Raw genomic sequence first — 15259 nt, 5'->3', positions numbered from 1 at the left:
TTCTTTACAGCAGAGTAGTTTTATTTGTCACTAAATATGTTTTTATTCACTTTATAGCATTTTTTTTTACACTGTCATGTACATGTTTAAGGAGATCTTGGTTGTGGCTTTATTCATTTTGAACATACAGTAATCCAAAATATGGTTGGTTGCATTTTTCAAATCTCCCTTAACAATCCCCCCCACCCCCCCATGTCACGCACCCACCTTCCTATGAACTCTGAACCATTGGCATAGATAAAAACAATGATATGATAGCTTATAAAGGCTTCACCTATACCCACATACAGAAATTCATACATACATGCCTGTTTATCAATTGAATTAAAGGGGTACAGTCTCATTTGGTAAATATCAAATTCAAGAAGTTAGGTCTTGATTCCAAAAATGTAAGATTTATTTAATTGTTTATACAATCCTTTTAATCATCACTATGTAAAATGAAGCTCATTAATCCAAAAGTGCAAAGATGGACAACAACCACTTTTTCCATGTCTAGCAAGAAGACCCTTTGCTCGATTATGCCACTTACTTTCATGAGTTATCAGGGCAATGCTTCTGTAATAAGACCAAATATAGGTAGTGTGCAAACACGTGACAAAACACGTGACGTATGCGTGCGACGCCATGTTGGTTGGAAAACAAATCAACAATGGCGTCTAAATCGAATAATACAACTCCGACTTCTTCAAAGTATGTTGACTCTCTGGATCCTCTGCAAAGGCAAGATTCAGAGAAAAAGTCCAAATTTACGGCCTTGACCCGTACACGCTAAAGCCGTCAGATTCTATTGAGGATTTAGATTCATTACCGCCGATTGAATATCCGGATATTGTGAACTACCTTGTGCTACAAACGTCGTGGGCAACCAACGCACAAATGAAGGCATACAAGAGCTTAGATGCTTCTAATGTCTTTGTTTCTGGCTGGGTTGGTAGTCTTCTTACCAAACCAGTCGAAGATGACAGGGTGCTCGTCCATGCCCGTGTAGATCACTCTCAAAGAGCTCGAGATACACCGCTCAAGCCGTGGTTTGTGAGTGAGAAGAGCGGCGATGTTATCCTCGCACACTGTGATTGTATGGCTGGATTAAGCGAAGCATGTTCTCACATTGGTGCTTTGCTTTTCGCAAGTGAAGTAGTCTCAAGAATAAGCCAAACAAAAACATGCACAGAAGAAAAGAACAAATGGCTGCTATCATAAAGCTTTGCCGCTTCTCCTAGTGACGAAAAGTAAGGTCTTACAGTGTTCGGGTATATCATGAGCACAAATGTTTAACGTAAACATTGAAAACATAGCTTTAGCATGAGCTCTTAATAGATATAAAGTAGACGCCACACACACGGGTGAATTGTGCTTTTTCTTCTGTTAAATCCTCACGAGTTATGTTGCTAAACCACTACGGCGTTCGGTAGACAGCAATTCATCCCTCTTCTGTGTATCGTTGTTTTTGATGACTGTAGGAAATCTAAAGAACCGTTTCTCTGGGTCACGAGTAGCGTTATGACCACAATCATACACTGCGCACACGATTGGCATTTTCTTTCAATCTTAGACGTTTAAATACAAAGAAAATTACGAAGCGTTGCAGCAACTCATACGTGAACGGCCGCAGTCTTCAACCAAAATGGCTGAATTCCGGGTTGGGAAATAAGCGTGACGTCACGTGCACACGATCTATACAAATATCTTGACGTCCATGGGTTTCTCTTTCTCGGATGATTTATGAAATTGTGTTGATTATTCTATTCTAAAAGTAGTGTATGTCTTTACAGTTCCTTTCCCTTAGTTGTATTTGAACTGAAGATTTTTAACTTCATGTACAATACTGTATCACATATGATCCAGGTATTTTATTTTGGAAGATTGTAACCGGAAGTAAAACATATTTTTGTTTTGCTAACTTGATACCAAGGAGGAAGCTGGTGCACTGAAACTTCTCCAGTTATGTACCATCTTAAATCAATGACCCCGGTTCTGTCAGGGCAGTTAGAGATCTAAATGTCCTTGTGAGGGTCTTCGGACACCGGGCTGCTGAGTTCACCGACCCGCTCTTATTTTTACAGCCACTGTTAGCTTGCGGATGCTAACTTCAGCTAGCCTGAAGCTAGCATAGCTACTAACTCGCCACACCGCAGGAGGACACACTGAGCTGGCAGAAGTCCTGCTGATTCGTGATTGTTTTTATTTCCCCACCGGTGCACCGCCAGCACAGTGAGTGATGTGGAAAGTAACTTTACAAGCGTTTGGTGTTTTGCTGTTGGCCTGGTTCTTCGGGAACTTTGTTCTAGGTTGGTTTCAACAACACAACGTAAAACCAACAACACAGCACGGCGAGCATCCGAGCAGCGCTTCAGACAGCCAGGACCAGAGCTGCTTCTGCCATGTAAGTAGCATTAAGTGAGGTCAACACGATGTTATTACGGTGTTTTTTAATTATATGTAAAAGCTTTAAACGTGGCAATACGACACGACAACAGCTACCATTCAGGAAATCTTCTAGCATTTTCTACTGTCATCTTAATTTGACGTCACTGTGTGTGTGTGTGTGTGTGTGTGTGTGTGTGTGTGTGTGTGACGCTAGCTAGCAGCAACACTCTCCATCTCTGTCCGCGTGTGAAAGTCACATTATTTCTCTCTGTTTTAATCTTATAGCCGTTATAAAATAAAAGCTAGTCTTTATATTCATCCCGTAAACTGTACACGTTGTTGGCAGATTAACGTTATCTATCAACCTTTCATTTTTCCTTTTAATTAGTGTTATTTCTCGATTTTTTTTTTAAGACTTATTAGCAGACGATTGTTTTTTACACGTCAAATAAAACTCAATTTCATGACTATGTATTTATTTAATTGTACTTTACTTATCTGCGTTAGTGCTGGTTTTACTAGCTGCCGTTTCTTCACGAAGTTTTACGCCATTTCGAGGCTTTTCAGTCAAAATAAAGAATTGGTGACGACGAGTATCAATAAAAAGAAGTTTGAATTTCCAAAATGAAACGTTTAACTTTAACTCGGATAATAATTTTTGGGCAAACTGCTGTTATTTCGATCACCGAGTAGAAAAGCGTGGTGTGCTCTGATTGGCGGAGGCAGAGCTCCCGCCCCTTGCCCTCTCGTGGGAGTTGTAGTCTTTTGCACTATAACCAACAAGCGCTTTTTACGGCGTCAGGCATGGGACAGGACTACAAACTGGGAGGGTGCCGGCAGAGAGGGGCGGGGTTTAGTGTTTGACAGCTGGTTGTTTGGAGGCGGGGCCCCAGGGGCGGTATGGGGACTGGAAGGTTGGTAATGACAGCTCAGCCCACAGACAGAGCTGCTGCTGCTGTGACATGGGCTCCAAGTTGACAGAGAGGAAGTTAATTTGAAGTTAAAACAAAGAGAACAGAAGTAGAGAAACAACTAAAGCATGCTGAGAGGGATTTGCCTCTTCCTGCCTTGTGTGGCTCTCGGTGGACTGCTGTACACAGAGGTTTGGTTTATGTGATTGTACTTTACTGAGACTTTCCATGTGTTTTTAAATGTCTGAGCGCAGCAGGAGACACAATTCTGCAATACTAGAACAAAGGTTCAAATAAGTAGGAGAGGATACGATCATAGTATGTCTTTATGTTTTAAGTACCAAAAAACTGGCTCCATATGCTTGGTCATAAATTTATATTTAATTTGGTCTCATTTATTTATTTAAAATGCTGCTTATTTAAAACCAGATTAATTTACAGATATATCATTTTCTAATGATATACTTGTATGAAAATAACTGTAACATGTACGTTGGCATTAATTGTTGATAAAATAGGAACTTCTTTGTAAAAGCTCAATTTAAAACCAATTTATTATTCAACTATCATTGGAAACTTAATTATTCACATGTATCTTGAATAGTATGCGTGTTCAATTGACCTGCTGTTAATTTAAAATAATTAATTGTAAGTCTAATTTCTTTTTCTGGTAACATTCTTGGAAATTATGAGGAAGTTACAGGCCTGTAAGATAAAAAGTGTAATTTAATACAGCAGAGTAAAACGTACATATTGGATTGTCACTTGTTTTGAAAGACGTTAACAATAACCAGCCAGTTGTTTACATAACTGGGTGAACAACACATGGGGAAAACTGATACGGTCAGTTTATGCAGCGTATCTTTTTATGCAAATAACAAATCTAAACGAGACGTGTAGAAAAACAAAGCTTTGAACAGACTGTGAAATACTACTCATTAATACATGAGGTATTGTGTTTATTTATTTAAGAGTTAATCAGTCAAGTGTTTTTATTTGTTTAAGCAAAAGCCAAAATAACTGGAATTATGTAAGAAAGAACTCACTCAATGTTGCTATGTTATTTTATTTATCATTTATGCAGGTGGGGGGGGGGGGGGGGGGGGGGGGCTCATGATGTATTATTACCTTATTTAAGATTGTTTGACAGAGAAAGGATGTTCACACAAATAAATGTGTGTCCCATCTGTGATGCAGATTAAAATGAGTTTCTTACAGATCATCGTGAATAAAATGTTCATATTGTCCCATGACTACTCGAGAGTGAATTTGCTCGTCTTGTAGGACCGTAAACTGCAGGTCGGACAAAACAAGACATTTTAATACTAGGCTGTAGGCAAGCTTTCACTATTTTCTCACATTTAAAAACCCCACAATTATTCCTGTTTAATTGATAATGAAAATGATCGTAAATTGCATTTTATTTTACTTAATTAAAACGCGTAGGTTATAAAACGCAATCTGAACAGTGTTTGTTTTCCGGGCAGGCGAGCTGTTTTTCAGCCACTTAAACCGGGTGGATTAAGACTACAGGTGGGGGTCGGTTACCTGCTGCTGTGGCAGGTAGAACAGAGGTAGTTTGTAAGCCAATCCAAAGCCTTCTTACTACAACCGGGTGGCGTTAACACCCCACCACCACCTTTAATGCCGTCCTCTGTTTACTGAACTCATTAATGCTCTGGGTGTTAAGTTGCTCCTCGGGTCAAACACGTTTGTCTGAACGTTGAGTTGCGGCCTTTGTGACGATCAGATGGAGATCTGAATTTTGTATGACCTGTAGAGTTCAGGTAGACGCTCGCTGTGTGTCTTCTCACAGCGGTGGTGCATTATGCATGGGAGTGCAGGTACACAGCTGTCTGTCTGCTGGCCTTCTGCTGTGAAAAAGGGGGAAGTGGTTCCTCAGCGGTGAGGAAGGTGGAGTTGTTGCCGTGTTACACATCAACATTTATGATAATAATAATAAGACTTTATATTTAGAACATTCCATACAAGATGCTTCACAAAACATAAATAAACACACAGAAGGCAAAGAGATTTAAAAACAAATAAAAACTCCAGTTAAAAGCACTTTTGAGAAGATGGTTCAATAATGTATTTTCAATAAAACAACATTAAGTGTAAAAAGATCCACATATTTCTACCTCTACTTTGATTTATTGACCACTTCAGAGCACTGCAGCAACAATGTCATGTAGAACAATCAGTTCTGCTTTATCAAATGATGTAGTACTAATAATAATGTGTGTATTCAAGCTAAGATCGGAGAGGTGCCAGTTCGCCTCCCTGGGCGTCTTTTTAAATCAATTTATTGAATTTCACTTGCAACATATGGCCCTGCTTCAGTATCCTCTTTATCCGCACTCGCATCTAACATGAGCATTTTAGGCTAAATTAAATTGTGTCCATGACGGTCACAGCAGCAGTGTTCGGCTGTTTTAGTGAGTTACACAGTGAAACAAGTTGCAGAAAATACAAGCGGGATAAATGACATGTTCTGGAGAAATGTGACCAAATCTAAAAATCTATTTACTGGCTGCGAATGGTTTTGTAAAGTTCTTGGTGCAGTAAACCCTGTTTCTCTCCGCTCTGCTTCAGCTGACGGGAGTCCTGGACGACTGCTTCTGTGACGTCGAAAGCATCGACGTCTTCAACAACTTCAAGCTTTACCCTCGAATCAAGAGGCTGACGGAGAAAGACTACTTCAGATACTACAGAGTAAGAACCTTATTTGTTTGTATTTGCTTACTTTAAAGGCTCATTTGCAATTTCCTTCCCTCACGTGCTTGTTGTTTGCTGTAAACTGCAGCGATCGGTTTCTTCTTGTAGAAGAAGAACAATAACATTTGGATGTGTGAGGAAACACAATCTGCGTGAAAATCAGTTTAAATCGAGAATCTAAATGTTAATTTTTTTGCCTTCATTGTCAAGTTTCCTGCAAAAACGGCTTCAAATGTTCACGTGTTTGACGTCTTGGATGCGAACATCTCTCTCCTGATACAGAGACATAGTTACAGTAGAAGTGTCTGCTGGTTCAAAGAGCAGAGACACGCTCTGATGTTCAGGTTCATGCAGGTCTGTGTAAATGCTTTTGTTGTATTTGGAGAAATCCGGCGTCTTGTAAAACAGAAGTTTCATTATTTGGTCACATTTGACCTGCTGTTACAGAACAGGAAGTATTGTGAAATACTTGAACGTTTGCAGCAAGAGAGAGAGATTTTTAGTGAATACGACCGTGTTAAACTGTTATTTCAGCCTCTGGTGGTGTTTAATGGCTTAATTTAACTTTTCTGGTCAGTCTACCATAGATCACCTTCTGCTCTAATAAAAAGCTGCGCGGACATTTACATAATGTGGCTGAAGTCAGAGACAATATATCAAACCAGTTGATGGTGTTCTCAATACGTTTGTCAATACTTATCAAATGTAATCTTGACATTAAAAAGAGAAGTTATGTTCATTCATAACAGCTGCCCAGTTTTTATAAGAATGTTCCCTCTGCTGGTAAATCACGTTATGTTAATGAGCTACAGCTGAACACATTTACTGGATACAGTCGTCCTGACAGCAACAATCGCTTTCTCGACTTTAAACTATTTGCCACAGTTTGTTTACACAGCATTTGTCTTGTGAGTGTGAATCCCAATGACTAATAATAATAGTAACAATAATAATAATAGTAATAATAATAGTAACAATAATAATAGTAATAATAATAATAATTCTAGTAGTAATAATAATAATAATACTAGTAGTAATATTAATAATAATAATAATACTAGTAATAATAATAATAGTAGTAGTAATAGTAATAATAGTAATAGTAATAATAATAGTAATGCTAATAGTAATAATACTAGTAGTAGTAATAATAATAATAATAATAATAATAATAATAATAATAATAGTAGTAACAATAATAATAATAGTAACAATAATAGTAGTAATAATAATAATAATAATAATAGTAGTAATAATAATAATAATAATAATACTAGTAGTAGTAATAATAATAATAATAGTAGTAATAATAGTAATAATAATAATAATACTAGTAGTAGTAATAATAATAGTAGTAGTAGTAGTAGTAGTAATAATAATAATAATAATAATAATAATAATAATAATAATAATAATAATAGTTATAATAATACTAGTAGTAGTAATAATGGTAATAATAATACTAGTAGTAGTAGTAATAATAATAATAATAACAGTAATAGTAATAATAATACAGGTAACAATAATAGTAATAATAATAGTAATAATAGTAGTAGTAGTAGTAATAATAGTAACAATAATAATAATAATGGTAACAATAATAGTAATAGTAATAATAATAATATAGTAGTAGTAGTAGTAGTAGTAGTAGTAGTAGTAGTAGTAGTAATAATAATAGTAATAATAATAGTAATAAATATACTAGTAGTAGTAATAATAATAATAACAATAATAGTAATAATAATACTAGTAATAGTAATACTACTAGTAGTAGTAGTAGTAATAATAATAGTAATAATAATAATATTAATGATTTAATTAGTAATGAGGTGACAACAACAAAAACCTGACTTTAAATAATAATGTGTCGGGTGGCTTAAACTTCTCTTCTTTAAACTGCGATGACTTCATGTGGAAACGTTTTCTGTATTTTCTCCAGGTGAACTTGAAGCGACCGTGTCCCTTCTGGCCCAACGACGGACATTGCGCCATCAAAGACTGCCATGTGGAGCCCTGTCCAGAGGTCAAACACACACACACACACACACACACACACACACACACACACACACACACACACTGACATGCCTAATAAAAATAAAACATCTTATGTACGGAGCACTTTTCCAGATACTCAGATTTGCATTATATGACAAATTAGGGAAGTTAAAAAAAGCAGTGGACGGAGGGCAGCAGCACAACTTATTTCAGGCACCTAAAAGAAAAATCAGTTTAAGTATACGCTATATTATACCTTGCTGTCAGACAGCCCTTTCTGACGGGGAACTGAAGCCGTCACACAATAACACAACTAACAGATGGAGGCAGCGGTAGATCAGCAACTTCCGTCTTCTGCGAGGTGAAATTACTGTTTTGTCAAATGAGTGGCTTTAAAGAGAGGATAGATAACGGCTTCAGTTCCCCGTCGGAAAGGGCTGTCTGACAGCAAGGCAAGGCGGTGAAAATATTCTAATATATAGATGAAGATATAGATTGTTTTAGGTGGCTAAAATATGTTTTTCTGCTGCCCCATCCTCACCAGTACATTGCTTTACTTCAGTGCTGGTACCTTCTGTCTGTTACCTCATACAACCCCACAAAAACAACGCACTATCCCTTTAAGTAAACATCAGTTAGTCTATCAGCCTGTAGTTTTATTTAAAGTTGTTAACTGTGATTACTTAAATTTAACAAAATGTGTGCATTTTAAAACACGGATTAAGTCACTAAGATAATTTAAATACCGTTACCTATTTTGGATTAATTTATTTAGCTGGTAAGATAAAGCTGTCTTTAATTGTTTGTTTGTTTAATGATCGGTGTTGTGTTTTACAGAGTAAGATCCCGGTGGGCATCAAGTCTGGGAACTACAACAAGGTGAGACTTTGACATCACTTAAAAATCAGTCCCGGCGTTACATATACCTGTTACCCATAATCCCTTGCGTCTGGTGTAGTTATCTGTATTTCTTGACTACTGTCTGAGTTTCGTTGAGCTCAGGGTAGGAAAGAGAGGATACTCAATGTAAATATATAACTTTATGCATAAAATAACTGATTATCATAAGGTTACTGAACACAAATAGATATTGTCTTCATTGCCTGAGTTTTAGGAAATATAAACCCTCTTAATATTTAACAAATGTTCTCCAAAGCAGCGGTTTAGTAACTTAAAATACGACTTTATTTTGTCAACATTTTGATATAAATCGGGAACTAAAGAACAACATCATGAATCTAACCAGACATTCAGTCACAACTTTCACTACAGTCTTTGACACTCCGTCTATTATTTCTCTAATGATTGATTAATATATAAATTGATCGTTGCAGCTCTGGTCCAACAAAGTATTAATGTTTGATTCTCAGCTTCTAATATTATAATATAAAATCTTTATATCAGCTCCTAATTCTGCTGTTGTTCTGTATTTCTTTTATAGTTAACAAATCCGATCAAAAGACCAACAACGTGTTAGTTTGTCTCTTAATACTTTTTGACTTCCTGTCTGTAAATCTTTTAAACGCACACATATACATTTTAATTCTTTTAAAAGTATCAGTCATTTCCTAAAACATCTGGTCTCTGTAGTTTTTATCCAACAAACAGGAAATAGTGCATTTGTTGGGAACTATTTTCAGCGGCGGATTAATCCACATTTGGTGCTCTAGTGAGTATTTGGTGCAGCAGGACGGAGTGTGTGTGTGTGTGTGTGTGTGTGTGTGTGTGTGTGTGTGTGTGTGTGTGTGTGTGTGTGTGTGTGTGTGTGTGTGTGTGTGTGTGTGTGTGTGTGTGTGTGTGTGTGTGTGTGTGTGTGTGTGTGTGTGTGTGTGTGTGTGTGTGTGTGGATAATGTCAGTGCAGCAGTGAAGATCACTGTGTTTTAATAGTGTTTGTAAAACAATGGAGCTCTATGTCCCAGAGGAAGAAGACACACACACACACAATCCTGATTTATATTTATTTATTTGATTTATAATACTTGTTCGTAGAAACATTTATTGTAGGTTTTAATGTGTATCTGAGAAGCTGCAGACGCAGACTTCTGTTGAACCAGACGGACTTTATACCTGTTCGTTATCTCTGGACCAAAAAAACTTGTTTATTAGCGTTTCGGACCAGCTGTGTTTTTTCCAGCACTTTCTGCCTCATAAGCTGATTCAGTAAACGCACACTTTACTCTTCTAGCACTCAGCTTATCTGCTGCGATAGTTTCCACGTAGTCACGGAAGACTGAGTGTTTGCCGGCTCTTGGCTCGCAACCTGATGTTTGTCTTGTAATGACCCAGAAGTGTTTGGACATCTGCACACACACACACACACACACGCACACACAGTCAAGGTCGAATGTGTTTCACTGACCGTCGGCTGGGAAACTGACTTTGTGCCGCCTCAGCCGTGCGAGGAAAGTCTACAGGAGCTCATAAATCCTAACTGACACATCTGGAACTCGCCAGGTTAATCGTGCGACTTAAAGCGAGACCGGAGATCTAAGTTTTAAACCTCAGACCCTTGAGCTGTGTAGGTTTGATGCCGACTATTAGAAGTGTGTAGTTCCTTACTGACAGACGCTTTGGTTTGCAGTGTTTTCCTTTTAAAGGATTGTAAGATGGAAACAATATCAAATTGTACGAACTACTCAAACTACTCCTGCAGCTTAACAAGACCTCACGCATGACACAGTTGAGTTTATGAGCAGATCATAGAGCTCTTCGATTGGTCAGAACTGCTTTATCACTCGTCGACACTACACTGTTCATAAAGACATAAAACTGCAGTGATTTCTTTGACACAGACTGAAATGTGTCCGCAGCACTGAGCAGCAAATATTTCCCCATTTTTATTTTTATTTAATTCTGTATTTTATTTAGAAAGACTTTAGTGAGAGCGATGGATAGATAGTAGCTTCATATTAAACAGACAAATAAGAGAGTGGTGTCCAATAAGCGCATTTCCCAAAAATGTAAAACTGTTCCTTGAACTACTTTAGAGTTAATTAGTCATCGGAAATTAAGATGTGCGAATAAAGACGCATGTTTACCAAATATTTATTTCAAGAACCTAAATGTACAGGAAAATATAAATATATACAAACCAGTGGCACCAAAAAAGTATTTCTTTACACGTGTGTGTATATATATTTTTTTATTGACATTCAACATGAAACAATTCCATAAGAGGAGTTTTCTAATATTGTATACATACGTCATCTATTTATGTTTGTCTGAAATGTCCTGTTTCAAGATTCATGACAAACAAATTAAAGTTAGTGAAAAGTATGAACAATTAGTGAGTGATTCTTTACATTATAATCATAGATTTGCGATTTATAGAATCTGTTTTATGGGGTTTTTACATAGTCACCCCAGATTTCCCAGCGTGACACAAGTAATTCCCAATGATCCACCTTTGCCGTTGTCTTCTCCATTGTTACGCTCATCCGTGCATTTAAAGCCGGCTGCTCGCGTCTATTTCAGACCCTGATTGTTGTTGGCGTGACATCAACGGCTGTAATGTTCCTCTCACTAACACTCTCCCTCCCTCCCTCCCTCCCTCTCCAGTACTCCCATGCAGCTAATACACTGTCGGACGTGACGGAGTGTGAACAGGCCAAAGAACTGGGCGCCATCAACAGCACCCTGAGGTGACACCACAGACCTCCTGCTGTCTGCTTTATCTGTCAGCTGCAGCAGCTCATTTACTCAAAGTGAAAAGCAGCTTCAGCCGCTGATAGTAACCAAGTCCAACACTCGCCAACGTCTGACCGGCAGCTGCTGGGAGATTCTCAGCAGACTGACCTTCACCGCTCTGCAGTCATGCACCATGTGGAGGGGTTTCATAAGACAACATGAGTTAGAGAATCTGATGAAGGGATTTCCAAACCACAGAGTAGTTTGTGCTGAAACAACAAAGACAACACGATGCTCTTTATACTAGAAGCCGGCTCGACTCGCTCCACTCAAAGGCCTCAAAATAGCCTCAACGAGAGCAAACCAGGAAGTGCAAACAGACTTTCATCCTCGGGGAAACCTGCACGTATCTGTTTTCCACATCAGGCTTTGCTTTCTCTCTTGCATGTGTTTCTTGACGTCTCTCTCAACATGATTTTGCACGTATTTCAGAATATTTGTGTGGAAGTGATCTTTCACTTCAATCACAAATAATCAGAGGGATGCTGTGGATCCCTAAAGATCAGTCAACCAGTTGAATTTCAAAATAAATCTGAAATAGATTTGCTGACTCAGTCAAACCGTTTGGCTGAAAGTGATTTTTGTTTTATTATCTTGGCTCATGGGACGACTGCTTTTTAAATAAAATATACATTTCTTTATATTTGAGGTAAATAACAGTCGTCCCATGAGCCCAAAGACTGACATATAATCATAGGATTAAACCTTAAAATGGATCCATTAGATTCAACCTGAACAATTCTAAAGTATCTCCCCTCTATATGAATAATTATGTAGCTTAATGAGTTTGTGCTTAAAATCAAGACCATTTGAAAATGACACTTTTTTGAATTGTGATTTTGATATAAAAGCTATTTATTGTTTAGTCCAACCGTTAACGTTTGATATCTTTAGTGGCTGTTTGGTTTCTTTATTCTAACAATCAAGATTTTTAAAAGTTTGATCACAATGCTCAGTTATGAGTCATTGTTGAAACCGTCAGACTGTTGAAGGTGACTTAATGAGTTTTTAGATTTCAACATGTTTGTTTTTATGATATTATCTATATCTAAGTATTTCCTGCTGCCACAGTTTCACCTCTGTGGTCCATAACGTTTATATCACTTCCTGTTGCAGTAACCAGACTAAACGAGCGTTCGCTGACTGGACGAGACACGACGACGCTCAGGATTACTTCTGCGAGCTGGATGGTGAGGATTATATCATCTAATATAAACTTCCTGGTTCCTGTAGATGTTAATGACCTCATGACCTTTACTCCAGTTTTATTTTTAACTCCACTTCTGGTTGAGAAAAATCTAAATGTGTGTGTGTGTGTGTGTGTGTGTGTGTGTTAGATGAAACCTCTCCAGACTCTGAGTATGTGGATCTGCTGCTGAATCCGGAGCGATTCACTGGATACAAGGGTCCTTCAGCCTGGAGAGTCTGGAACAGCATCTATGAGGAAAACTGTTTCAAGTAAGACACACACACTCTATAGTTAGATCGTCACAATATAGAATATGCTGCAGGAATGAGTCCTAAAGGCCCTGTCACACATATCCGTATGCCGGCGCATACGAAATATCGGCAATACGTTGATATAAATTAAGGGTAAGTTGTGATCGTTTGAAGGACGCAGACGTTACGCTGAACACGCCAGACACACAGAGTTCTGTACGGCAGAAACATGACGGCGTATATGAAAATTAACTCAAAATGTGTCAGAGTCCAAATACGTCCAACGTTCGCTGTTGGAGCTGACGCATACATAACGAATTACAAATTATAACAAAGCCATCTGGTTCACGTCATGCTGATGCTGGAGAACGGCTAACATGCTGAACGCTAGCTGTACTGTAGAAACACGTTTAATAAGTTACTCCGTAGTCAGGCATCATCTTAACATCGGGTAGGAATAGGTTATCCACTCGTTATCAATACATTGGCTGATTCACGTCAGCCGACGTAGCCTATATCTAACGTTCCTCTAACGTAGTCACGTAGGTATTCACGTACTGTATTTACGTAGGTAAGTATTCACGTACTGTATTTACGTAGGTAAGTATTCACGTACTATATTCACGCAGGTATTTACGTACTATATTTACGTAGGTAAGTATTCACGTACGTATTCCGTATTCACGTATGTCTAACGTAACGTAACGTCTGCATATCTTATGAAGCACACGTCGGGTACGTCCGGTAATTTTGAACATGCTCAAAACATCAGCGTTCAACAACGTACACCAGCGTAACACCGCCTGCTCTTAACGAATACTACTTATACCTTACCTTATATCAACGTACACCAGCGTGTTGCCGATATTTTGTATACGCCAAATTTTTGTATACGTTATGCATTCGTTGGGCATTCGTCTGATACATTTTGTATAAGTAAGTGATACGCTATCAATAGGTTAGACATGCGTATCTGTATATGTTCACTTTTACGATCCGATGAAAAGTTGGACGTATTTGGACTCTGACAAATGTTCGTATACACCGGCACACGTTTCTGTCATACGGAGATGTGTGACGGGGCCTTAAAACCTGGAAATGAGTCGGCATTTTTGCACTTCAGTTCTCGAAGTCGATGTTTTTGTTTTTTGATGCCTGAAATAAGGTCGGTGGTTAACACAAGATTAAGAGATAAAAATAATTCAGATACACACACACACACACACACACACACACACACACACATTTCCTGCAGAATTTATTTTTGTGTTTTTGATTCTTTGTGTTCAAACTAACTACAGCCGGCTGATGATTATTGGTCATTAATAAAATATATATATCTTTTGTCAACAGGCCTAGATCAGTGTACCGACCTCTGAACCCTCTGGCTCTGAGCAGAGGTGAGTCAGAAACAACTCGAGATCCGTTTCATCAGCTGCAGTTTCTAAAACCAAAACTAGTTTAAAACTCTTTCACACTTTGCTCGGCCCGACCATCAAGGAAGTGGAAACCTCAGATTTCTAACAGAGATATAAAACGAAAGAGTTTTTCAAATATCTGCCGTGTGACAGGAAATTTAAGCCAGAACATTAAACAGGAAGTTACGTTTAATTACGGAAGTAACTACGGTTCTATGAATCCTTACTGAATGAAATAGAACATAATGTACAGATGTGTCTCGGCGATTTCTAACCAGCATTAAAATGGTTTAACTTTTTAAAATCTATTCTTCTATGTCCAATGGGCATCCTGTAATATTCCCAATTATACTTATACAACTTAATTATATATATGAATATATATATATTTTTTTAAATATGTATTTTTTTATATAAAAACAAAATATATATATATATATATATATATATATATAAAAATATTTTATATATATATAAAAAGAAATATATATAATTTATATAATTAAGAAAATAAATGCGTACTAATAATGCAAAAGGTGTTACAGAATATTAAATTCAGTTAAAATAAAAACTGCAATCAATGAACTTGTTTTGTTGATCATTTAGTTACCGGTATATCCTTTCTGTCTAATCATAAACCGCCCTCTACTATAAGGATGGTACTGTGTTTTAATCTACCTCTGATTAGATTAAACTACTCAAATTTAAATTTCCGA

The 15259-nt window shown here is 37.5% G+C and overlaps 1 protein-coding gene across 5 annotated transcripts in view; it reads left to right on the top strand.

The window, feature by feature from the left end:
- The first annotated feature begins 1881 nt into the window (after window positions 1-1881).
- ero1b (endoplasmic reticulum oxidoreductase 1 beta) overlaps window positions 1882-15259 on the top strand; it is a 20289-nt gene continuing 6911 nt past the window's right edge. For 2 of the 5 annotated variants that reach the window (XM_029426072.1, XM_029426033.1), the window contains exons 1-8: window positions 1885-2386; window positions 5877-5996; window positions 7939-8022; window positions 8835-8876; window positions 11557-11639; window positions 12802-12875; window positions 13023-13143; window positions 14479-14525. In XM_029426072.1, coding sequence (XP_029281932.1) covers window positions 2222-2386; window positions 5877-5996; window positions 7939-8022; window positions 8835-8876; window positions 11557-11639; window positions 12802-12875; window positions 13023-13143; window positions 14479-14525 — 736 coding nt within the window. In that variant the 5' untranslated portion in view covers window positions 1885-2221. Of the gene's footprint in view, window positions 2387-3309; window positions 3473-5876; window positions 5997-7938; window positions 8023-8834; window positions 8877-11556; window positions 11640-12801; window positions 12876-13022; window positions 13144-14478; window positions 14526-15259 lie in introns of those variants that run through there. The other 3 variants (XR_003831834.1, XM_029426090.1, XM_029426080.1) reach the window with 3 other exon arrangements.

This window comes from Cottoperca gobio, chromosome 1 (assembly GCF_900634415.1).
Source record: "Cottoperca gobio chromosome 1, fCotGob3.1, whole genome shotgun sequence".
Taxonomy (NCBI): domain Eukaryota; kingdom Metazoa; phylum Chordata; class Actinopteri; order Perciformes; family Bovichtidae; genus Cottoperca; species Cottoperca gobio.
This window is presented reverse-complemented; position numbering and strand designations above follow the sequence as displayed.